Source organism: Electrophorus electricus, chromosome 18, assembly GCF_041902795.1.
Source record: "Electrophorus electricus isolate QZ-2024a chromosome 18, ASM4190279v1, whole genome shotgun sequence".
Classification (NCBI taxonomy): domain Eukaryota; kingdom Metazoa; phylum Chordata; class Actinopteri; order Gymnotiformes; family Gymnotidae; genus Electrophorus; species Electrophorus electricus.
The window spans coordinates 7,546,502-7,569,520 of NC_137514.1; the positions used below are offsets into that span (position 1 = coordinate 7,546,502).

The following is a 23,019-nucleotide window of genomic DNA, read 5'->3' on the forward strand; positions in this document are numbered from 1 at the left end:
TTGTTGACTTGGAACTATAAATATTTGGTAGGAAATTTGGCAGTGGCTTTGTTGTCGAAGCTTATGGCTTGTACAGAAAGTCAGATCAAGATTTCATTGCAGAGGTGGGTATTTACTAAAATTACATTTTTAAAAACCCTTTGTGTTTGATAATTTGCTTTAAAACGTTAGTTTTTAGACTAAAATGAGCATAGCAGAATTGCCCCTAACAAGTTTATATGCTGCTAGAAATTTTTGCTGCTATATTATTTTGCAATACAGATCTTAAGTTGGTACTTCAGTGTATTGGACATTTTTGATGGACCTTGTGGACCTTCCTGTTCAGAGACATTTATATGCTGTATTTTCATTCAAATAAACGAGTAAAACTGACACCTGAACAAAAGACATACTATCTCCAGGTCTTGTTGCTTTGTTTACAAAATAAGCATTACAACTAGTTGCTTCGGTCAGATTTAAGCACAATGTTTACAACAAACTGACTAGAGCAGATACTCAAATCCCAGTCAAGGTCCTATAGATCTTCCACCCTCCCTTTAGGCTTCAGGTGTGACATTGAAGTGGCCAACCAGTTACATGATTCACTTAGCAAGGGATTACAAAATCCTGGGCTGTATTTGGGATCCAGCCTTCAGTACCCCTGAAGGAGAAAATTACTGCTGTATAGGGTAAAATGGGTATAAACAGTGTATAGAATAAAGCACCTATTAACATCCCATCCTCTTGATGACTTACCTACACTCTGAAAAATGGTTGTTTGATGGAATTACTGACGTATATGTAATTAGAAGCAATGTTTCACACAGATCAAAGTTTTATTGATGTAATTTTATTTTTTTACAAAACATTTGAACATTCACTAAATTAAAATCAATGGTAAATTTAAGAAAAATGTTAAATGAGGTGTGTCTAGGATTCAGTAGCTGCTCGCCAGCTGTGAAATGTGCTTTATTCTCTCTAATCAGTTCAAAAATAACTCAAGGCCTCAACTATACTTCAATTTCCCTTAGCAAGCCCAATGAAAGACTCTCGAACCTCCACTAAAGCACCACGGTCTCCAAAGAACAGAACCACCCTCAGATTGCTGGAGTTATTCAGCAGGGAACTGATTTTTTCTACTAACCAGGGCCTGTTCAAGTGGGACTGCACTGTACTAGGTTTAGACATCCCTATCCTTATAATGGTAATGGTTTTAAAACAAAGCTGAACAACCTATGCCTGGATCAGCACTGGAGCTACAAGAATGAAGTGGCTCAGTCGCTCTTCTCCTCGGCCTGGTAATGCCGGTACTCAGGCCTCAGCTCCCATGTGTTCTTGTGTGTGCCCTTCACGTTGTAAATGCCAATGTCTCGCAGGATCTCCTTCAGATAGATCTGCACAGATAAAGGTGAGATACAGACCTCCATGGACACTCACCTGTAGACAGCTGATCAAAACAGCCCCATCATGGCTGGGTTCAGAAAGGCCTGACCTAGCTCAGCAGTTGCGCCTGGAGGAATTGGCACGTGATCTTAGTGGCGTTTAGCTGGTTGAGAGTGTCCACCATTGACAACCTATTTAGTTTGTGGGACTAAATGCGTCCGCACATCCGGCCCAAACGTTAACAGCTATAAAAAGGTGTCGATCTGGTTCGGCCAATTCACACCTTAACCTGAATCTGAATCTTAGCCATTTTTTTTCCATTTTATTTCTGAACTGCATATGTGAAAACAACCCTAACACCATCTTATTCCTTGAAACCCAGTCTCTTGAATTGAGACCAGAGTAACTTTACCAGGGACAAGCTGATCACGGATTGGATAAGGAGAGAAGTGTGCGGCTTCCTCTGGCTTACCACGGGCTGTTTGGTGATGTCCACCAGGTCTTTGATGTTGTAGTACTGGTGCTTCTCGAAGGCAGAGAAAAGCATGTCCAGCACCTGCTGTTTGTCCGCTCGCGCCCTCTTACCCTCTTCTTTCTTCCTTTTCTCATAATCCACCTGGGAGGAAACAAGTTGGGGTGTGTGTCTTTGACCAAGGTAAGCAGTTCCTAAAAACACTAGTATCATTGTGAGGGATTCTGTCTGGATTCAGACTTATGTGGAGAGTCTGCTTTGCCCAGCACTGATGGGACTCGACCTTGAAAAATTTGTACAAATCAGAGTCCTGCAACACCATCTCAAGCCAAGACTACACTCACAGCTCTCACAAATCTGCCTGGCAAAGCTCACTTATGACATTTGCTGGGTCAGTTAACAAAGCTGAAACTGCATACCAAAATGAGAGAAGATAATCTGGCACTAAACGTCAATAAAAGCAACCGTTCAGAGCGGCCCCGGGGGAACAGATCCCCCGCTGCTGTTGATGCGACAACAAGGGAAACTTCCAGCTACTAGCAAGGGCTGCATTTCTGAGAACTCAGCCTCGAAAGGCACTGTAAGAAAGTATATAGCGCCTCTTTTACATTACTGTTACTATTGTATTACGTTTTGAGTTGTTTCTACTGTGATGCCGTGGTTTTCATTGGGCAGTACGTTGCGCATGTCCAGCACGAGTCACCTACAGCATCAGGTGGACAAATATGTTGCCATGCCCTGTGGGTTTACATAGCCATCCTCTATTCATATACGTCAATCTGATGTTGTGAGTTGATTGTCCTTTGACGACCTGTAGTTAAGTGCTAAATAGATCAATAAACCTACAGCTGGCTAACTATGTCTCTGAGCCCTGCTCTCTGACTGGAGCCTCCAGCTCCCAAGGCCCACCAAGCCGGCACACACTAGAGTATTAACTATTTCAGGCACAAGAGCACCTTTTCTTCCTGGACTGTCAGAGGCAGGATAGAAGTCACTACCGTGTTTCTACGGCTGTTAACACCACTGTGTGCGTTCATAAAAGTAACACTGTGCCATCACTAGCTGTACTACAACTCGAAGTATAGTCAGGGTGTAGGATCAGAAATAGACTTGGGGTCTGCTTAAACAGCATCATATGAAATATTGAAAAAGGAAGAAAAAAAAAACATGGAAAAAGCTCTGCAAGTTTGCATTGGCTTTCTAAAGTGACCACAGGCTTTGTACGGCTTAACAACTTGGTGTCCTGTTACAAATGAACGTAGTAACTTGGACTTGGGATTTTGTGCTGAAATCTTTTCGGACTCACGTTGTTAGCATGGTTGGCCACAGGCTTGTAGTTGGTGGTGACTGCTTTCTCCAGTTGCTGGGAGAACCTGTGGGGTTTCGAGGACTCCTCGATCTGTAGCCTGCAAGAGGGCGAAGGACGACACTTAAAACACTTCACGGGCAGCCCGACTGCTGGGTCAGGAAGGCACATCAGCACGCCTTCCTGTTTAGTCGCTTGTCCTCACACGTGCCCTCATGCGGACACATACCCTTTTAATCCTCAAATACATACGTCTGCGTGGGTGTATCTGTGTGTGTATCTAGTTATATGAGCCCTAATCTTTTGACCCTCACATAACTACCAGCGACCAAATGCTTGTGTGTGTGTGTCTGTGTGTAAACAAGATTCCAGGTGAGTAATCTAATATATTAGTATACATGAGCCCCTTTTGAAAACATTTTAACTTTAACAATGGCCGATTGCGCGTACTTGTCTGTACATATGTACGCGTGTGTACGTCCTCACCTCTTAAGCCTCATGTAGTTTTCATTGGCGGCTGGTCTGCACTCGGCCCGCTGCACCACCACCCCCTCTAGCGCTATCTTGTCTTTGGGAGAAGACAGACATGGCAGTAGTCAACAGCGCTGCACAGAGTCCCGGCCTCCTGGCAGCGCACAGTGCACCAGACCAACATGAGCCCCTGTCCTGGCCCAGAATCCTCCACCGCCTTCATTCCAGCCTGTGAGGGTGAGCTCTCAGGGTGGAAATTCACTTTGGTTACAGAAGTGTTCGGCTACTCCACTTCCAAAGCGCCAGCTGCTGCCTACAGTTACGCAGCAGGAAGACGTACTGCAGGCCGGCTGCTGGGCCATTTCATATTCATATCAAACTGCCACGACTGATACATCATCGCTTAAGAACTAGCATGACAAGTTCACTTGTTTTCGGCAGCTCCCCGTGTCCATAAGGCTTAACGCCTTTTTAATCGTGTTTATTAAGACTTTATGTACTGTCATCCCTGGACCCAGCAATTCTCCTAACAGTAGATAGGTGGCGGCGGTGAGCACTCACCTGGGCCTGTACCAGTACCTGAGCTGCTGCCGTCAGCGTCTGACTGGCCTATGAGAGGGATGGCAACATGAGAACCAATGGAACTCGCACTCTCTCACACACATGCGCGCACGCACACACACCGATAGTAGTGTCTCTGTCTAACCACACAAAAAATTTGCCATGAGCCAAGCCTCTTTCTTGAGCACAAACACACGCACACAGACGCTGCACTGAGCCAACTAAGCAATCTGGCTGCTTACTCGCATTCTTTCCCTCCATCCAGCCTCTCGGACGTTAATAATGGGCCAATCTTAAATTCTGATGCCTGCTTGCTCCACTCACTCCAAGCAGAAGACACCATGTTCAGTTTCATTTACACTCCATCCGTAACACTTGGGAGGACTCCAGGGAACAGATGGCAGAAATTATGAGCACAGTCTTGTAACTCCTAAGAAGCATTTGCAAAGATTTATGGGATAGAGTTAGCTAGTTAGAATGAAGTCAATGGTGGAGTCACATTAAGGGCAATCTCACCTCCCACTCTCCCCTGCCCCATAAAATGGGGCCTGACCCTCGCAAATATTGTGTATTGCCTGCATTTCCCTTAGGGAATGTGAAGAGTGACGTGAGCACAAAAACAAACAAACAAAAAAAACTCTGGATTGAGATTAACCAATAGTGTCTCCCGCACCGAGGAACATCAAACAATCTGAGTGCTAAAGCAAAGGCGAGCTTATCCAGGAAGAAAAGTCAGCGAGCTCTTTATGTCTTCTCATGCACACTTCACGCGCATCCAAAGTGTAGCACCAAACACGCCAATCAAGAGAAGACAAGAGACTGCTCGATTTGATTTGTGGAAACCAGAAGACCGTGTCCTGTCAAGGAACCATCACCTCCGCTCACTCACTCGCGGCACGGCACACCAAACGACTGAAGAGCTGAGAGGGAGAGTGAGTTGCACACGGGCAACAGCAGAAGCTCAACAGAACTCAACGAGATTGTTGCACCATGACAGCACAGCACAGCGCACTGAACAGATAGAGCACCACATAAAAGTCAAGAAGGGGGAGCAGAGGAAGAAAGAATCAAGGTGAATAAAGCAGTGGGGAGGGGGCACTAGTAAGAGAGGAAGAATGGAAGATGGCAGGATGTTGGCAAATCCTCCCGATACGCATACACACAGAACTTACCACTACAGTGATCCAGAAGCAAAGATCAGGTTTGAAAAGGATACATGTAATCAAATTCCTCAATATTGTGAATGTTATCTCCGTATCTTGTGGCATCTTTCTCGGACCAGGATCAAGTCTTTTCTTAAGACTAAGAATGGACCTGAATGGCCCTTTTAAGTCTGTTGCTCTTAAACTGAGGACAGTGTTACATTTATTTTCTGGCAAAATACTGCTGATGTCACCATGTTTCAAGCCTGTTGTCCAGTAATAAATGGTATGTTTGTTACTTTCAAAACATTTCAAAAGGGCACGTTTTATGCACCAACATTTAGAATAATAACAAATGTGAACTTGTCCTATGAACTTGTTCAGTTGTTGAGCACCCATGCCTTTTACTGTAACATAAATCTATTAATTATGTTTATTACTAATTACTTACAGTGTTCTTACTCATACTATTAATTAGTTAATAATTTTCAATCTGGGCCCTGTTTCACAAAAGCATCGTAGTGTTAAGATGGTCTTAAATGAGAGAGATAGTGTGTGCGTTACGGTGATACTTGCTCTGTCATTTAACAGTGATCTTTGTGTTATGCTGCTTTTTGGAAACCCAGCCCTGATGCATGAAGAGGGACAAAACTCAGTGAAAGTAAACATGAAAAGAACTTATTTCTCCTGTACTTTACTACTAGGGTTTATGAGAATTACAAACATACCATTTATATCCAAATGCCCACAAGGATGTTGGAGAGGGAAACACAACAAGCTGAATGTAGCAGCTTATATGATGCTCACTTATTTTTGCTGGATCAAGGTCTAAGAAACTGGCCCTTAACACCACAGTCAACAGCAGCCATTGTTAGATATGACAGTGAGCCCTCACCTGAAGGCGTCTCAGTAAAGACAGCCAATGTCTGCCCCCCCACACTCTGCATGGTGAACGGATGTTCCCGAGGTGCACGCACCATAGAAGACTTCACCCCTATACTGTCTATGGTGGTCAGCTCCTCATTCAGTGTGAAGGACACCTGTTCAAAAGCATCAAGCAAATGCACACAATACAAACCCTCCCTTCCACAGCAATCTGTCACAAGATAGATACATGGTGCCAGTCTTTTTGATATTTGTAATTTTTTTTTTCTGTCAGGCACGAGTATTCTTGCAGGCCTACAGTAAATGCTGGGCTCAGTTTTGGCCAGTGCAACCAAAGAGGTTTGCTAAGTTACTTAAAACAGAACTCATGTGTACTTACCTCAGCCTTGCCTTGATTCCTTAAAAAAGTAAAAACATAGGCAACGTGACTGAAACCCCTTTTGTGAAACCGAGCCCATTATTTATTTACATCTCTGAGAGGTTAGCTGGCTACATAATCTTCCACATACTTGCCAATTCTAAGTTTTCCAACTTCTCCCCTTCCTATTGCCTTGGCCCATTGTTGAGACAAATACTTCGGTACCTGTTCGACATATAAGACACGAAATCTATATCTGTAACGTAACCATTATCATATTTCACAGGACATGAGCAATGACAACCTAGGTTAGCTATACTAGCTACCTAACAAGAAAGCGAGGTTAGCTAGCTAGCGTTAGCAGCTAGGGAGGACGCGACAATTTGAATAGTTAAATACAAAGTCATATAAGAAACGTTTATAAGGAACAAACTAATCACATTAACAAGACCCAAAGATAAGTAATTATGTTACAGTAACCATTTATTTAGGTAGGTTAACTAGGTTAGCTAGCCTAGCTAACATAACTAGCACATATTAGCCACATTATTAGAAATTAGCTAGCTAGCAGTTCACCGTTGGCACTCACTTTTACCAACCAGACGCCGGTGTTCTGTTTAGCCCCAGTTAAATCCACTTCTCCTCTATCTGACATCTTTATGTCTTGCTGTAAGCGCTTAGATATAATTTCATGAGTATCTATTTCAAAACGGCCTTTTGCTTCAGTTTCAACGGAGGCTATTGTACCACTGAGCGACACGAGTGCATGGCGGCCTCGCCAAGACAAAAAGCCAAAGTGAACGATGCCTCTAGTTTCTGGCTACGTTTATCCCGTCTTTACCGTCATACTTTTACAGATGAAGTTTTTTTTACAGAAGTTGTTGACTTCGGGAGGTTTCCTAGATGTTACACATTATCTCATAACTTTTGAGCTTTTATAATGCAGTGTGTTCAGAATTACGTTTTAAGACTTAACGCCTATGAGAGCCACTTGAGTATCAGTAAGGTAGGATTTGTATGTCTTTCTAAATAGTAGTCACATTGTCACCATGTTCTTAAGATAAATTGTTTTAAACTTCTCAAATTTAGTTCAAAACTTCACTTTATTAATGTTTCTTAATACATCACAGAATGCAAGAGTTTCAGGGGAAACAATCTGACGCAAACCTCCATGAACATTTAGTTTATTTCAAGTCTATGGTTGACAATATACAAAGCATGAAAAACAACGGCATACTGAAATGAATGCAAATGACTATTTAGAATCGTATATACTACAAAATACTACAAGTCACCCAACTTTTCCAAAACATAGTAAATATTCCTGTACACCTTTAAACTGTTATTGGGATATTTGCTGATCAGTCACCTTCTGCACCTGTGCAGCATTTAATATTTAGGAAAACTGCACTGTTCAATATTTGACAAATGGAAACAGTAAAATGATATTCACATCATTTGCTATTTAGAAAGGTATTTTACAGTTCATGTGGCTTATAGGTTCAGCAACTTAACTGGTTCAATCTATTGTTTTAATTTCTATTTTGTTGAGTTTAAGTTGGAACTAACTTAAATAGAAACCAGTGTCATCTTCCCAACCCAAGAATCAAATAATTTGCTGTGTCTACAGAAGCAGAATAAAAAATGCTTACATGATTAACAGTGAATCAAAGCTAATGTGGCTAACTTTCACTGACACTTAGCCACATTAGCTAGCAAAGTTTGACTGACGTTTCAAGCAATCCCTGCAGCATGTCTTCTGTGGTGAGCTCTCCTCAGAGGAACATTCGATCCTTGCTGTGAGAGAACCGCGTGTTCAGCTCTTGGGACTTCTTCAGCAAGGCTTTCTTCTGGGCCTCGTCAAATCGGTTGACCTGCAGGTCAGCGTCCCTGTCAAAGGGCCTTCTCTCCACAGGCTTTGAGGAGTCTTCCTCAGCTTTCTTCTTCATTTTCTTAGCATGTATGCTCATGAGAGACTCGCCTCTCTTCGAATCCTGTCAAAGAGGATCGGCCACTGTAAGACTAACGAATTGGCTTTAGCATCATACCCACACACCATAAGCTTGTCAGTGTGGTGTGAGCCTGATATGAGACGCAAGTCTGAAGCCACACGAAGGGAAAAACGTACGTTGTACTTTGACACCTTCTCGGCCATTTCTAGATCTTTCCGGGAGAGACGAGGGCCGTCAGCTTTTGCTGGCTCACCCCTCTCTTTAGCCTCTTGTCGCTCCTAACAAAATCGGAGAAAGACGCAACATAGAAAAGGTACTTAGGAACACTGGAGCTGCTTATTCGATATACTACGCTATGCAGCTGCATAGTTATATTGTTCTTATAAAACGTTAACTGTATAAATATTGATAATTCAGCATCCATCCAATCTTAATAGAAAAGCAATGTTAGTCCAGCAGGGTGCAAGATGGACTGAGCAGTTTAGTTTTCTCTCTAGGATCGGTCCGCCCCTTCACCACAGTCCTTATGGGACATGAACTTTAAAAGGTTTAGCACACTCACCCGGGCCTTCCGTTCACGGTCTGCAGGCGTGTCCGTCCAGATGGAGCGGTCCTTGTCCTCAGGCCCTGCCCTCTTCTTGAAGGTGCGTGGGGCCAGGCCCACATGCTGCAGCTCAGGGGGCAGCTCCATCATCCAGCTCTCTCTCTCCAGCTTTTCGGGTTCCTCCTGAAGGCCCACAGCAACAGCAAGGAAATACGATATTCTGTTAGAGAGACTAAGCTAAAGTATTGCTAGAGTTTGTCACTTTAACAAATCCCAAGTGTTATTGTATTGCAGTCAAGCTGCTTAAGAACACTAGTAAACATGTACTTCCAACTCCAAATGTAATGTGTGCCCTTAGTTATGTTTTCTTGGTGCAACTGGTTACAAAAAGGCCCAAAATATTCTTGGATGTTTTGCAAAGAGAAATGACATTTCATGACTTAAAAACAAAACAACTGGGTGAGATGAAGGAGAACACTCACGTCTAGGCCCATCAGCTTGTCTTTCATCCTCTGTGCCCTTCTTTCAAAGTCCAGTGCTACAGAGCACTGCAATGCACCTTTCGATGGCATGGGCCCGATCGCATCCTCCTCACCTTCACTGCTGGAAGATTCTGCTTTGTAGCCTGGAGGCAGCGCCGGCCCTATGACCCCCTTTTCTCTGTCCTCCTCCTCCTCCTCATGATCCTGTTTTTTAAAGCCCGGAGGCAGTGCGGGTCCGAGTACGGGTTGCCTAAATATGATGAAAAGCTTTGGGTGTAAACCTGCTAAATATTGCCTGTGTATGACCAAAAAAACCCAAAACGTTTGGGTACTATAAAAAATGTTCTGGTGGGATAAGATTAAAAAAAACAACAGCATTAGAACTAAAGACTTGCTGCTTCACAACAACTTCAGCGATGTTTGTGCTCACCTTTCTGGTGAACTGTCTTGCTTTTTATATCCCGGAGGCAGTACTGGCCCAAAGAAACCATCGTCCTCATCTACTGCATCAACCTTCCTGGGCGCTTCATCAAGACTGCCAGACTTGCTGCATTTTAGGATTTTAATAAAATTTATTACTACAGACAGATAGCATGTCAAACTATAGAAGAGGAATTAAGTCTTTTTAAACCGTACTTTGAGGGTAGACCATTATCTGATCCAGAGTATTTGGCCCTTTTAAACACGATCTCTTGATCGCCGTCTTCCGAAGAACTGGGGGACCTGGATGGTTTATAAAGTGGGGGTAGCGCTGGACCTATAACTGTAAAGCAAGGTCTTAATTTCAATTGTTGAAGGCCAAGATTCAAAATGAAGTTAGTTAGAATTACAATATATAAACCACAACGTATTACGTTTGTGTTCATTCACTAGGCTTAACTAGCTATCGCTAGCTAAAATGGTTAACCGCTAGCTAGAAGCGGATATTCTCACACCTGACCCTGAATTAGCGCGTTTGGCAGTTAGGTAGCTAACTAATAACTAGTAGCGCAAAAGGCAAGTCAATGTACATATAGCAACAAAAAACCCCAAACAAATTAGCTAACTAGCTAGATAGAGACTGCTGTTTGAGTAACGCTAGGTAGCTAGCATGAAACCAACAGCGTACTTGTGTCGTCTTCATCGGATTCATTATTTTTGTCGTTTTGCCTCCCTGGTGGTAAAGCGGGTCCCATAACGGTGTTGTTCGACATGGTCATAGATTTGGCTGCATTACAAAATAATTTTTTACAAATCTAATATGTTACATAAATTACAAGTTTACAACGCCTTCAAGCAAAGTACACTCGACACCACCAATGCAGATAATTGTAGTTATGAGACAGTGTTGTAAATGATTCTGTTCCATTTCACAAATCGAGTCTCCTAGCGCCTCTGACGGAACTACAGAAAGCAAAAAGGGTAAAAAATATGACCGCGTATATCTGCGAGGGATGACACCAATGTATCAGTTCTTTGGTTTGAAATATATGTTTCACATTTAAACATTTTAGAAAAGAAACTTTTTCACTATTCCAATGATCCAGGGTCCAAACACGATGAAAGGAGTAACATAATCCACGTTCATATTGGAAAAAGTAGGACCGGTGTGGTACCAAATGGTGCTTTCCGGTCCTGAGCGTCCACCTTGGCGGGTGTCGCATCCGCCAGATTTAAAATAAAAGCCACTCGCTAATGTCGATGTTAGTAGATGCTATCTAATCCGAAAGGTTTAGCAAATGTCGAAATTATAGGGTGTGAATATTTTTATACATCTGTATAACTGCTAAATACACATATATTTAGTAATTTGACACGAAGTGTAATCGGTGAAAGCAAGATGAAAATAAAAAAATAACGGACTGCTTCGAAGACAGCTATAAATGAGCTCATTTATAGCTGTCTTCGAAGCAGTCCGTTATTTTCTATGGTTATCATCTAAGATAGTAGTCTTGTCCAGCTTCATAGCGGGGATTGCACTTTTTGAAAGCTCGTATTTCTTTTAGGGTACAAGCTCGCTTTTAATGATTAAGCTGATAGCTAGCCCGTTACACGCTAGATATAGCTGATTTGTTGCTATTTGTTTCAGTGTAAAGACGTTCATTGATTTTTGTATGCTGAAAACTGATATAATTAGCTTCCCATAGAAATTACTGCACTGAGCTGTATTTTTAATGTTCGGCCTCCACCATTATCATCATATGTTATATGTAGTCATAAGCTGAATGCAGCATTCAGCAAGTAGCCGGTGTGATGTAACTGCGTTCAGTAAGCAAACGATATTTAACAGTATGTTTCCACTCTAGCTTACCCATTTCTTTCTCTTACCTTAAATGACGTTGACCGTCACTAGCAGTTGCAATCTCTCTCATTGCATCTGCTAATCATATTGGGTCTAGATATCATTCTGTCTTTTGCAGAACTTTTCTAGTCCATCATATATATGTATCCGGTGCATTCTGTTATATAGTACTGAATATCCAAGTAGAATCTGAGGGCAGTGTTGCTGATCATGTCTGACTCTAACATAGCCTGAAAGTCAATTATAGACTCATAATTGACATGTCTTGTGATAGTTAAGTGAGATGTATACTATGTTGATCAATAAAGAAGTATTTAATTAATTAAAATGCTTTTTAGTTGGAAATGTAAAATCCAATTTTGTATTTTACAATCCCCCCCCCTGGCAAATTTTTTGGAAAGTTGGCAGGTCTGTAAATATGGGGTCAATAGCATGCTGGCTAAGTGCAGTGACTTGTTTTGGGGCCAGATATGTAGCCCTCGCAAAAACCTGAGCTGCTCTCCCAGTACAGTGAAATCATTTTGAGGGAGAATAACGTTCTCATACAGCCCTGAACTCATCTGCCAGAAAATATCAGAAAATACCTTCGAAATACAAGTCAACCTTGACCATGTGGAGAAAGAAAATGCTGTTGAGTGTACCTCTGACTGGCCTCCTACTACTGCTGATGCTTTGCAATGCCCAGGAAAGTAAGTAGGCATGGGGAATCACATTGGAACATACAGTACTGTTGTCAATAGAAATTTTGCTGTGTTGATTAAATGGAATTCAACATGTGGTGACCTATGGTAAATCCCTGCTACAATGAAATGCTGAAGGTCATATTTCTCCATGTAAGAGTAAAAAGTGTTATTCTTGCAATAGCTCAAACAATTTGTAAGCAAGCAAGCAAAGTTTATTTATATAATGCTTTTTACAAAAGCTGTTGACACAAAGCAGCTTTACATATGTCCGGCTCCAAGCTACAACAGAGCAAGCCAAAGGCAACAGTGAAGAAATCTCAAGATGAACCAAGACTCAAAAAGGGAAACCCATCCTCCTCCGGTTGACACCGGACGGCATGATGCATGAAAATGAACAAAAAATAACAGCAAATGTGAACAGGAATAATGATCACAGCAATGGGGGGGTTATATCGACATTACAGTCTCTAATTCTGAAGAGTGACATGGAAACAGTGCATCAATGTCCAGGGCCAGGTCTGGTGGAAGGCCAGCCCGGGAAGGTCAAGGGTTTCTCTTATCAGGGACGCAGTAGCAAACAACCTCGTGGTGGTGGAGACTGATCCAGGGACAGGTAGGCAGAAAGGGAGACAACGTCATGGTGGTGGAGACTGATCCAGGGACAGGCCAGGGAGACTCTGCTGGCTTTCACCTGAAGAGCAGAGATAGCTCAGAGAGAAACGAGATAGGCAGTTAGAGGAAGGACATATATTAGTAGATATGCAAACAAATATGTATAGAGTATGTAGGCTAGAAGATTAAACAATGTAGCTCAGTGATCTGGCTCAGTTTAAGGATCAGAGGTGCATCAGGGTCCAATTCTAATCCCAAACTGGGGTGTCGAGGCAGGAGCATCTTGGAGAGAGGAGAGAGGCTGAGGATAAGATGGGGAAATGGAGGGAAAAGGGTAGACAATACAAAGTGAGAGCAGCACATAGTCACTTACTATAGTGATCAACATAATGCTTAAAAGATGTGTACATGTCAAAATGACTCGACTGTTATTGCATGAGCACTATATACTAATCAAAGGCTTGTGCAAACAGCACAAGTCTTAAATAGCAGTCAAGTCTTAAATATTGAAAGTTCGTCTGAATCCCTTTCTGAGGTAGGAAGGGCATTCCATAGTTGGGGTGCCTTATAAGAGAACACTCGGCTACTTGCTTTATTTTTATTTTTATTTTTTTTTGAGGAACAGTCAGCAAGACCTGTGAGTGAAGGGTACATGCAGGGTTCAAAATGTTCTCTGAGATACAGAGGGGCCAGCCCTTTTAGAGCTTTATACATCAAAAGGAGTATTTTATAGTCGATACGGAATTTAAATAGTGCGGAGCGAATAGGAGCAATGTGCTCAAATGTTCTAGTTTGAGTGAGAACTCTAGCTGCTGCATTCTGGACCAACTGGAGCTTATTTAGTGATTTACTTGGAACAGCAAGCTAGAAGAGCATTGCAATAGTCCAGCCTAGAGGTTATGGAGGCATGAATGAGCATCCTGGCATCTTTAAGGTCTAATATCTTTAAGGGACAATATCTTTCCCAGTCAGGAAATATTATGTAAAGGGTCAGCCTTGTTCCTGTAACTGCCATGTTGTGTTGATAGTGTCAAAACCTAAGCAAGGAGACGAGACCCAAAGCCATCCAGATAATAAAATCCTACCTTCCACTTTTTCACATGCAGTGGACTGAGATGACCTGTTCTGTGGGTGCTGTGTATAGAGATCACAGACCTGTTGTCTGTGGGTGTAGTGTGCAAAGATCAGCAATCCAGGCTTGGCATGCCTGAGTGGTTGAAGGGGTGCGTGGGTCTGTTCTTAATGGTTTTTAAACTCTTCAAATGTTTTGCTGTGATTACATCACACTGATTACATAACATAATAGCACATTAGTACAAAGGATTTGCCCTTTACCCACTTACATGGCCATGCTAATATTTGGATTTGCCAGACTAATAACTAAGGGTCTAAACTTTGTCTCAAATGGCAGAAATGACATATCATGCACCCTATATTCGGACCTTTTTATGAGGCAAAAGTGCTATAATTAGGGTCATACATATGCAAATGGTTTTGATCAGTGCTGAATTGGACGTTCGGATTACATTCGTCTGCATGGGTTAGTTTGATGCTTAAATGCATCTGAATCCATATATGCCTTCTTTTACTGTGATGTCCCGATGCTCAATCCATTAATGATGCCACTGTGGACACAATTGAGCTCCTTCAGGGAAACCTGAATAGAAAAAATAGTGCCTGGGCTTTCATCATTTTAGAGTGCCTGGGCTCTCATCATGTAGGTATCCCCAACTCAGGTACAGATTCTTAAGGACCTGCATAAAGGGTCAGCCTCGTTCCTGTAACTGCCATGTTCTGCTGATAGTGACAAAACCTGGGCAAGGAGACGAGATCCAAAGCCATCCAGAATGGCTGTCCCAATCGTGTATTTTGCAAGATGAAGAGATTACAGAGCATAAAATCCTGCCTTCGATGTTTTCACATGCATTGGACTGAGATGACCTGTTCTGTGAGTGCTGTGTACAGAGATCACAGACCTGTTGTCTCTGGGTATAGTGTGCAAAGATCAGCAATCCAGGCTTGACGGGCCTGAACAGTTGAAGAGGTGTGTGCGCCATGATCACTGCTCCATCACACAGAGTCCCAACCTAGAGTTAGAACAGAGAGACTAGCTAGTATGAAGCCTGTCTCTGCACTTTAGCTATTGTGTGTTCTCTGCTCTAATGCACCCTCTCTATATTACTAAAACCATTTTTCAGCTTAGCCAACTGACAGCCAAAATGACAGACATGGATGAACTGATGGACAAAATAAAGTATGACAGAGAGTTCAGACAGCATAATTAATGTGATTTACCGAATTTGAATGAAAATTGAATCAATTGATTTGCCACTCTCTGGATATATCATGATTAGGGCTGATAAACACGAACTGAAATCAAATGAATCAGAGATGGACTACGTATGTATGTCAATGATAAATGGGCAACACAGCACACAAGAGCAATTACATTCTCAGGATTTTGAGATCCTTAGTTTCTTTTAGACCTTTTTTTATCTCTCCCGCGAATTTGGCTGCAATTTTAGTTTATGTGCTAGTTCTGGATAATGAAAGATCATGGAAAGATACAATACTGCAGAAATCCACTCTGTGGATCTGCCCATTTTCATTATGGGAGATTTTAATGGATGCAGTGTTAGTGGATATTTGCCAGATCCGCATAGTTGTGGATTGCCCTACACGTCTTACCCGGATATCGGATCAGTGCCGCGGTAGTATCACAGATGCATAACACAAGCTGTCTGCTGCCTTCACTGGGGGAAACCAAGACAGAACCCCCCCCCCCCCCCAACAAAAAAACAAATACAGACAAAAAAAAACAAAACTACAGGGTCAACAACTTAAATCAAGATAAGATCAGGAGCCAACATGAAGACAGGATCATAACATGGGACAATGACAGGATCTGAGAGAGGAACTAAACGAAGATGGAGAAGAGAATGACATGCCAGACCATATAGGGGCCTGGACAGCTGGACTGAATAGAGCTTGGAGGCCAGTAGACATGGTAACAGGTACAGAAGCAGTCACAGGGACAGGGAGGGACACACTCGAGGGCATGAGAACAAACAAAAAGGTAGACAAGCGTACAGAGAGGGTGTCCCAGGACCACAGGCAGCAGAGCCATGGAATCGGTCAGCAGAGAAGGGACAACTTCGGGTTCAGGAAACTGGAAGACTGGTGAGACAGCTTCTGGAGACAGGTTGGCCATAGGAGTCCTAGTCATAGGAGTGCCGTGAGGTGCAGTAACTGGGGCACTGCGTGGGCAGTCAATGGGCTGGCACCGGCGTCACAAGAGGAAGAAAGGAACAGCAAGTACAAAAAGGGGGAAATGGAAGAAAAGAAAAACATGAACCAAAGATGAAAATTGACTGAGTTGAGGCACAGAGAACAACAAGCAACTGAACGTAAATGCTATGTGAATCAGATGACAAACAATGACCCAAAAGCGCAGAGAGGAAAGCACAGGGTGTTTGTGTAAGCAAAAATAATCACAATACACAGGGCAAGGGCGGAGAAATACCCCAAACGAAATGGCAAATACCGCCATGGAAACAAAATAAAAACAAAACGAAAACAAACAAACAAAAAAAACGCTCAACATGCCAGAGAGGGAAACTGAAATTGGTGATCCTGGTGTCACTTAAATACTTTGCAGAAGTGGGTAGAGTAATCAAACCCTGTATTCAGGCAAAGGTATTGCTACTTTAAAATCATAATTACTCAAGTAGAAGTAACAGTGGAAATGATCAATTCTTATATTTTATTTAAACACAACATTTCAAGTATAACATAGCAAGTATATGTTTTAGCAGGTTAGTTGTTTTTGTATGTTTTTAATTACATGAGTAGCCAAAGGAAAATTTCTACACTGTGCACAATAAAAGCTATAACAGAAACGCAGATCAAAACCTTGCTCCATTTCCTCATTGATAGGTAAGGGGGATGTGCTTATTGAAATGGAAGCCCTGGGAAGACCCCTGTATCCTGGCTCGATGTATGACTGCCGTACTGAGAGCTTCATTCCAGGTAGAACTCTACATTGTCTTAAGTGTTTATTTTTATAGTGAACTGTGTTAAACTAACCTGCCAAAATGTGCAGTAGTATGTCTGCTGCTACCACCTTTGTTGACAAAGTTTGGCAAGATACTCAGAATTAAATTGCACAATGACAGGATTATCTAACCCAAAAATACATTTCATTTATTCAAGAGTGAGAAGACAAACTTAGGCTAAAATATTCTGTTTATTTTAGGAAAACAATCTCTAAAAATAAAAGAAAGTTTCATGAAAGAATGGTTAAAATAAGGGTTAATAATGGTTAAAATGAGGATCAAACTGCACCCATGTCCCGGTTGTAGCACTTCCAAGACCCGGCTGTCACCACAGGCCTCTTAATTCACTGCACCAAAGAATCTACTCTTTTAGTCCACTGAAAATCTAAGCCCTTTACGTTTTCCAGAGTCTTTCTATTCATTTATGTTCTTGTTCAGTCTTTTTGCTCAGAAGTCACGCTCACTGCTCCTGCTGGCTTGTGCCACTCTGATTCTACTCAGTCACTGGAAGCCCCACCTTTTTCAAAATATCCAGAAATCTGCCTGTCCATCTGCAGAAGAGTTTAATTTAACGTTCATATCCACGTTTGGAACAATTTGAAGTTGTATATAACTCAATGATGTCACCCAAATCAAAAGTAGTTTACAGTTTTGTCATGTTGCATCAAATGCATTTTACTTCCTACTTTCTTTTTACTAGCTCTGGGGTGCATTTTGGAAAATTCTTAGCGAATAATGGACAGACTAATTAATAAGGGGGGGAAAACAATGAGTTTTTAGTTTAGGCCTACTTTATAAAATAATATTTTATAAGTGTTATTTAAATCATTAAGGAAATGGTATTAGAACAAACTTGCATTGACAGTGAATAAAGATGTGTTAAAAATAGTGGTTCTAAATGTCATTTTTGTGAGACATAGATGATTTGATGAAAATAATAATAAACTGTCCTGTAGTTCTGTAGTTTGCTAATGGCCCCATACATTTCATAGAGTGCCTCTTCCACGATATTGTTGGTGGGGATGTACAACACAACTCTGAGCACTCTGAATTCCTACGGTGGATAAAAGGGTCTGCATGTAACAGTCACAAACACCATCGGTGGTGAGCAGTACTTGGAGACTAGCACAGGTTTGTTTTTTCTTTGCTGTAGACCCACAGGCCCCCTTCTCGAGTTTTACCGGACATAACTGTATTTCTGTCAGCATAAACACTGCAAGCCCATCCAGATGGATGGTGGTGTCAGGAATCCTGTCACTGAGACACGTTTCTGTGAAATCAAACGCACTGCAGTCTCTAAACTCATGCTGGGGTCGGATGTAGTCTATCTTATTGTCCAGGGACCAGACGTTAGAGAGCAAAACGAATGGTACAGCTGGTCGGCTATGGTTAGCTTTTATCTTAGCATTGACTCCTGCCCTGCTTCTGTTTTCTTGCGTATCCACCGCCATGTCCCCTCTATTGACCGTTGGCATCAGGTGAGGATCACGTCTCAGGGCCTGGTCCCTGTAGTAAGCTGATGTTGCGTGATGTCTCCAGAAGGTCGTGTTCCAAGTTGTTTATTGGTTGATCTCTGAACTCCAGCATGGTCTGGCATGAGTAGGAATGAGATCAAACAGCTATCTAAGCACTGATTCTAAATATGCTAGTTCTATTACCGAATAGATATTGCTGTAGATTACATTGCATGTCTAAAAGGTTTAATTCTGCTTGTTTGTACGTTGTCAATGTTGGCATTTCACAACATGTACAGCTGCTTTGGAAGGTGGGTTGGAGCTCAGCGGACAGAGAGGGGGAGGGGCCTGGTAGTTGTACTCATTTGAATTTTCAAGCTAAATCCACTCTTTTCTCAATCTTACTGACTCCATCTTTAATTTAATTTTGCTGAATGTTTGCTCCCTTAATCCAGATGAATATTGAAAAATGTTTTTGCAAAACAGAAACAAAAGGGTGCATCCTGAGGAGGCGCAATAGTCTGGTATTAGTAAGAGTTTAGAAAGAGTTCATCTGAACAGTGGAGAAGTCACTTAAAGTGTTAAACTTAAAGATTTAGCTTAAATAATGTACATGGCAATCAAAAATATTTGCATTGTAGTGCCTTGTTATTGCTTTTATTATCATAGTATATAATTAATATTACAAATTATAGATTATTATTATAGTAAATTAGTTCAATTATGGCCCCCCACCCACCCACCCCCACAAACATCAGCAAGCAGGTTATGCAAGCAAGCCCCACCAGACAAATACCACCATAAACTAAATGAAATTCTGGGGGAAACTATACTTACTCTGATGCCAGTAGCAGGCTTGCAGACACCTTGTTCTCTTTTGAAGTACTAGTTCACAGCTGCACATTCAGTCAGACCTGGACAGTAGAAATGTTTAAATCCTCTTTTCAGTATACATAGGAGAGTAGTTCATACAAACCAGTGTCAGAGTACTTTAGAACGTACTTTAGACTGTGTGATGCCACATTCTGATGGTAACATGATTTAAGGCATAAAAAAATCAGTTTGAGATATGTCTATTACGTTCTCATCGTCTTCTCTTTTCAGGTTTTGCTCTGTGGGATGAAGAAGCACTACACGAGCATCGACAAGTGCGCCAACAGTATGAAACAGACCTGAAGGTCTCTTCCTTTAACTCTTTCAGTGAAAAGGCCAGCCTCCTAAACATGAGCACATCCCTTAGAGCCAGTTTTTGGGGGGGGATGCTGGGGGATGGGGGCTATGCCCGTTACCTGATGGACTCCAAATCCTCAGCACGCCAGTCCCGAGTCACCCTGCGTTACAGCCAGATCAGAAGGTTTGAAGAACTCACTTTGACTGAGCTTGGCAATATCACCTATACATATGCGTTTCAGCATAAACTGGCTACTCATATGATCACAGCTGTGTTGTATGGGGCTCAGTGCTTCATGGTGTTCAGTTACACAGCCTCAGATGATGAAGACCAACAGGAAGTTGAGAGAAATCTTCTTACAATGGTCAAGAAGATTCCTTCATTTACCATAGAGAGGGACGGTTCCGTAAGCTTGAATGAGAATGAAACAAAGATGGCTAAGAAGATCAGGTTTGCATTGTATGGTGATTTTTCTTTGAGAAGAATCCCTATAACATTCACAGATGTCGTGACGCTGTACAAGGAGCTTCCCTCTCTGATGACAGACGATGATGCTGTGCCAGTGAGGGTGTGGCTCTATCCCCTCATGTTATTGGACGATCGGGCAGCCAAATTAGAAAGAGAAATCAGTGCGAGTCTGGTGTCTAAAGTAGGCCATTTACTGGAAGAGCTAGTGGACATCCAGAGGAGGTGCAACGATTTGATCACAATCAGAAGCAGAAATGATTTTCGTGATGTGAAGCAAAGGTTGCAAAAATTTAAACACTTGCCGCATTATTATATGCTTGAGTTCCAGACCGCGCTGCAAAAAGCGCTGCGTGCTATTCGAGGTGGCGAGCAGGAGGAGCAGGTGCTGATTGACATCCTGAACACCCACTACAGCTCTCCTTTTACTGCATACAACTTGAACAAGTGGCTGGACAACATTGCTACTGAAATAAATATACTGAGCTCCTATACCAGAGAGCTAAAAGACACCCCAGTCGTGACCTCCTCTATCATCCCCTTTGTGGCTGATATAGTTGTGTGTTTGTCTTTCACCTCTCTCAGGTATGAAGACAAATACCTAGAAACATTAAACGACTTCCAGTTCTCTGCAGCTTTAGGTCAAACAAACCATACTACAAACATTTCCCAACAGTTAGAGCCTTGGTTCACTGGTGATGTATTAAAGAACATGGATCGGACCCTTTCCCGCTTTACAAGTTTTTTAAAGGCTAATAAAAATAGGAAGGGAATCGGGTTCATTACTGCTGCCTTCCCTGATCCAAATAATCCAGGTGCCTCCATCCAACTTTACAAACAAGGCAGACTGGTCAACCCCAACTTCGAGCCTGTGTCTAGGCCTCCCCCACCTATCCTAAAAACCCAGGATGGAGGTCTGACCTTGATACTCCAGAAATCGCCAACCGGAGACACAATACAGTTTAGAGTGGAATACGGGGAGGTAAAGCCAAGTGGCCAAGAGGGATCTTGGGTAACCAGAGACACCCCAGATACACAGATTCACTTCATACTAAATGGACTACATCCAAAGAAACAGTACTGTTTTCAGTACAGAGCTGTTGGTCCAGTGGGATTCAGTGAGCCCAGTGAATGTGTTTACTATCCTCCCATTCATGATGGTGAGTAGGCTCATTCTCCTCTATACAGGCTTACACAGTATAAACTATCTTGCCTTCTGTATGTTTGCATGGAATTAAGTCTTTTTTATGTGGCTCATGAAGAGGTAAAAAGGTTTCAATGAATCTACAAGGAATGGTTCTCCTGTCGTGTATGTCAGCAATGATCTTTTAATCTCCATATTATTTAGTTATTCATTTTAAGGCACGTAAACTACCATTAATGAATCACATTTAAATTAAAATGAAAAGGTATGTAGTTACAAGAATGAGAAATGAGAGTCTAGACTCTTAGAGTGTACAGAAGATGTCTACAAATCCTTAAAAACTGCAGAATGTGGCTCTGAAAACTATCCTAATTTACAGACAAAATTAGTCCCATACTAGTGGGTGGAAATGGAGGTTCCGAGTGGACGTTCAAAACCTGTAATTTCAGTGGACCACTGAAGGAAATGACTGTTTCAGTGACCGACAAAGTGAGCATTTTTTCATCGTTTGTGTTGTCTTGCCTCTAAATATCTTTTGCATTTAACAATACACTATTTACCAAATATTTTCATAGAACCTGAAAAAACTGAGAGCAAATATAAAGCAAATATTTCTAAGGTGTCAGAAAATGTATATATAACTGTACAAATGCACCTCTCCCTCTAAGATACTGGTCAAGTACATTATGCTACTGCTGTTTAGTGCAGCCAGTTTTTACAACTGATAGCCCCTGAAAATGAGCCATTCTAATGTAGTGATGAGAAAAAAAGAAATAATTCTCTTTTCCCAGGTGAATGCTATCTCTTTGACACGCAGTAATGATCACAAGGAGCATTTTGGCCATCACACGAACGAATCATCCAAGACATTTACGTTTCAGGATGGAGATAAATTCCTTTCCCTGATACTGTGGCCAAACCAGGTTGGAGATCGACTAGGTGGTGTTGAATTTGAAGTTGTGCGTAAAAATGGGCAGAGACAGACATTCTCTGCTAGAAGCTCAAGCCTAGGCAGCCCTGTACACATGGATGTGGGTTCAGGGATTTGTTGTGGGTTTGTAGGGAGAAGCAGTAATGATATCAATGCTCTTGGTTTTGTTTTTCTAAAGTAAACCAGATTGAACTAAATCAGGCTGAACTGATGTGAAATATTCCACTCTTTCAGAAAATAAAACAATCTTCTTCACCCAATGTAAGATGTGCTAAATATAATGTTAAAGGTTACGTTTCAGCATTTCTTAATTATGTGCTAGTTGATTTGATCATTATTTGATTGTGTTAGAATGTTTAGTTCTAGTAGTATAAAGTTTGGCGTTCATGTAAATCATTATCATAGAAATGTTGTCTTTCTGCATTATGATTAGATCCTTATTTTTTGATCATATGTAAATTAAGGAAGTATGGTGAAGGAAAAATGGCAAATGTGTGATTGGGCAAATAAAAGTTTAACGCTTAAAGCAGATCATTTTTCACTACCCTTTCTGTCACGACCGATCCGACCACCATATACCAAACCCTCTCATACATGCATATGACACTTTGGGAATATTAATGAATAAAGAAGTTTTAAATCTAACAATAAAACCCAACATTAGAAAATGTATGAAAAGAAAACACCT

At 41.7% G+C, this 23,019-nt stretch overlaps 3 protein-coding genes across 4 annotated transcripts; 1 reads left to right on the plus strand and 2 right to left on the minus strand.

Moving 5' to 3' along the window:
- Positions 1-809: 809 nt before the first annotated feature.
- On the minus strand, positions 810-7,367 carry gtf2f2a (general transcription factor IIF, polypeptide 2a). 2 transcript variants are annotated; one of them, XM_027009597.3, is made up of 9 exons: positions 7,147-7,367; positions 6,709-6,782; positions 6,579-6,597; positions 6,210-6,354; positions 4,173-4,220; positions 3,627-3,708; positions 3,141-3,240; positions 1,835-1,978; positions 810-1,373 (listed from the first exon to the last, which is right to left on the minus strand). In XM_027009597.3, exons 1-9 carry the CDS (start codon positions 7,210-7,212, stop codon positions 1,254-1,256), a joined length of 798 nt encoding a protein of 265 aa, XP_026865398.1. In that variant the 5' UTR covers positions 7,213-7,367; the 3' UTR covers positions 810-1,253. The 2 variants fall into 2 exon arrangements, with proteins under 2 accessions (XP_026865398.1, XP_081557169.1); XM_081701043.1 differs by lacking the exon at positions 4,173-4,220.
- Positions 7,368-7,641: 274 nt separating this feature from the next.
- On the minus strand, positions 7,642-11,102 carry gpalpp1 (GPALPP motifs containing 1). Its single transcript, XM_027009558.3, has 7 exons — positions 10,644-11,102; positions 10,172-10,298; positions 9,966-10,082; positions 9,536-9,785; positions 9,072-9,236; positions 8,686-8,787; positions 7,642-8,551 (listed from the first exon to the last, which is right to left on the minus strand). Exons 1-7 carry the CDS (start codon positions 10,732-10,734, stop codon positions 8,333-8,335), a joined length of 1,071 nt encoding a protein of 356 aa, XP_026865359.3. The 5' UTR covers positions 10,735-11,102; the 3' UTR covers positions 7,642-8,332.
- A 1,173-nt stretch (positions 11,103-12,275) lies between these two features.
- LOC113577651 (verrucotoxin subunit beta-like) lies at positions 12,276-22,862 on the plus strand. The gene is made up of 5 exons (XM_027010428.3): positions 12,276-12,505; positions 17,048-17,140; positions 19,725-21,416; positions 21,780-21,889; positions 22,192-22,862. The coding sequence occupies exons 1-5, from the start codon at positions 12,427-12,429 to the stop codon at positions 22,510-22,512; spliced, it is 2,295 nt and encodes a 764-aa protein (XP_026866229.2). The 5' UTR covers positions 12,276-12,426; the 3' UTR covers positions 22,513-22,862.
- The last annotated feature ends 157 nt before the right edge of the window (positions 22,863-23,019 follow it).

Bases quoted from the DNA above. Each gene is read 5' to 3' on its own strand.
- gtf2f2a (XM_027009597.3), bottom strand. From the start codon at position 7,212: ATGTCAGATAGAGGAGAAGTGGATTTAACTGGGGCTAAACAGAACACC. The intron at 3,709-4,172 runs GTGAGTGCTCAC...CTTCTCCCAAAG, and splicing joins AGGTACTGGTACAGGCCCAG to ACAAGATAGCGCTAGAGGGG. The intron at 1,374-1,834 runs GTAAGCCAGAGG...TTATCTGTGCAG, and splicing joins ACATCACCAAACAGCCCGTG to ATCTATCTGAAGGAGATCCT.
- LOC113577651 (XM_027010428.3), top strand. From the start codon at position 12,427: ATGTGGAGAAAGAAAATGCTGTTGAGTGTACCTCTGACTGGCCTCCTA. The intron at 12,506-17,047 runs GTAAGTAGGCAT...CCTCATTGATAG, and splicing joins GCTTTGCAATGCCCAGGAAA to GTAAGGGGGATGTGCTTATT. The intron at 17,141-19,724 runs GTAGAACTCTAC...TTCTCTTTTCAG, and splicing joins TACTGAGAGCTTCATTCCAG to GTTTTGCTCTGTGGGATGAA.
- gpalpp1 (XM_027009558.3), bottom strand. From the start codon at position 10,734: ATGACCATGTCGAACAACACCGTTATGGGACCCGCTTTACCACCAGGG. The intron at 10,083-10,171 runs GTACGGTTTAAA...CCTAAAATGCAG, and splicing joins GATAATGGTCTACCCTCAAA to CAAGTCTGGCAGTCTTGATG. The intron at 8,552-8,685 runs GTACGTTTTTCC...CCTCTTTGACAG, and splicing joins AGAAGGTGTCAAAGTACAAC to GATTCGAAGAGAGGCGAGTC.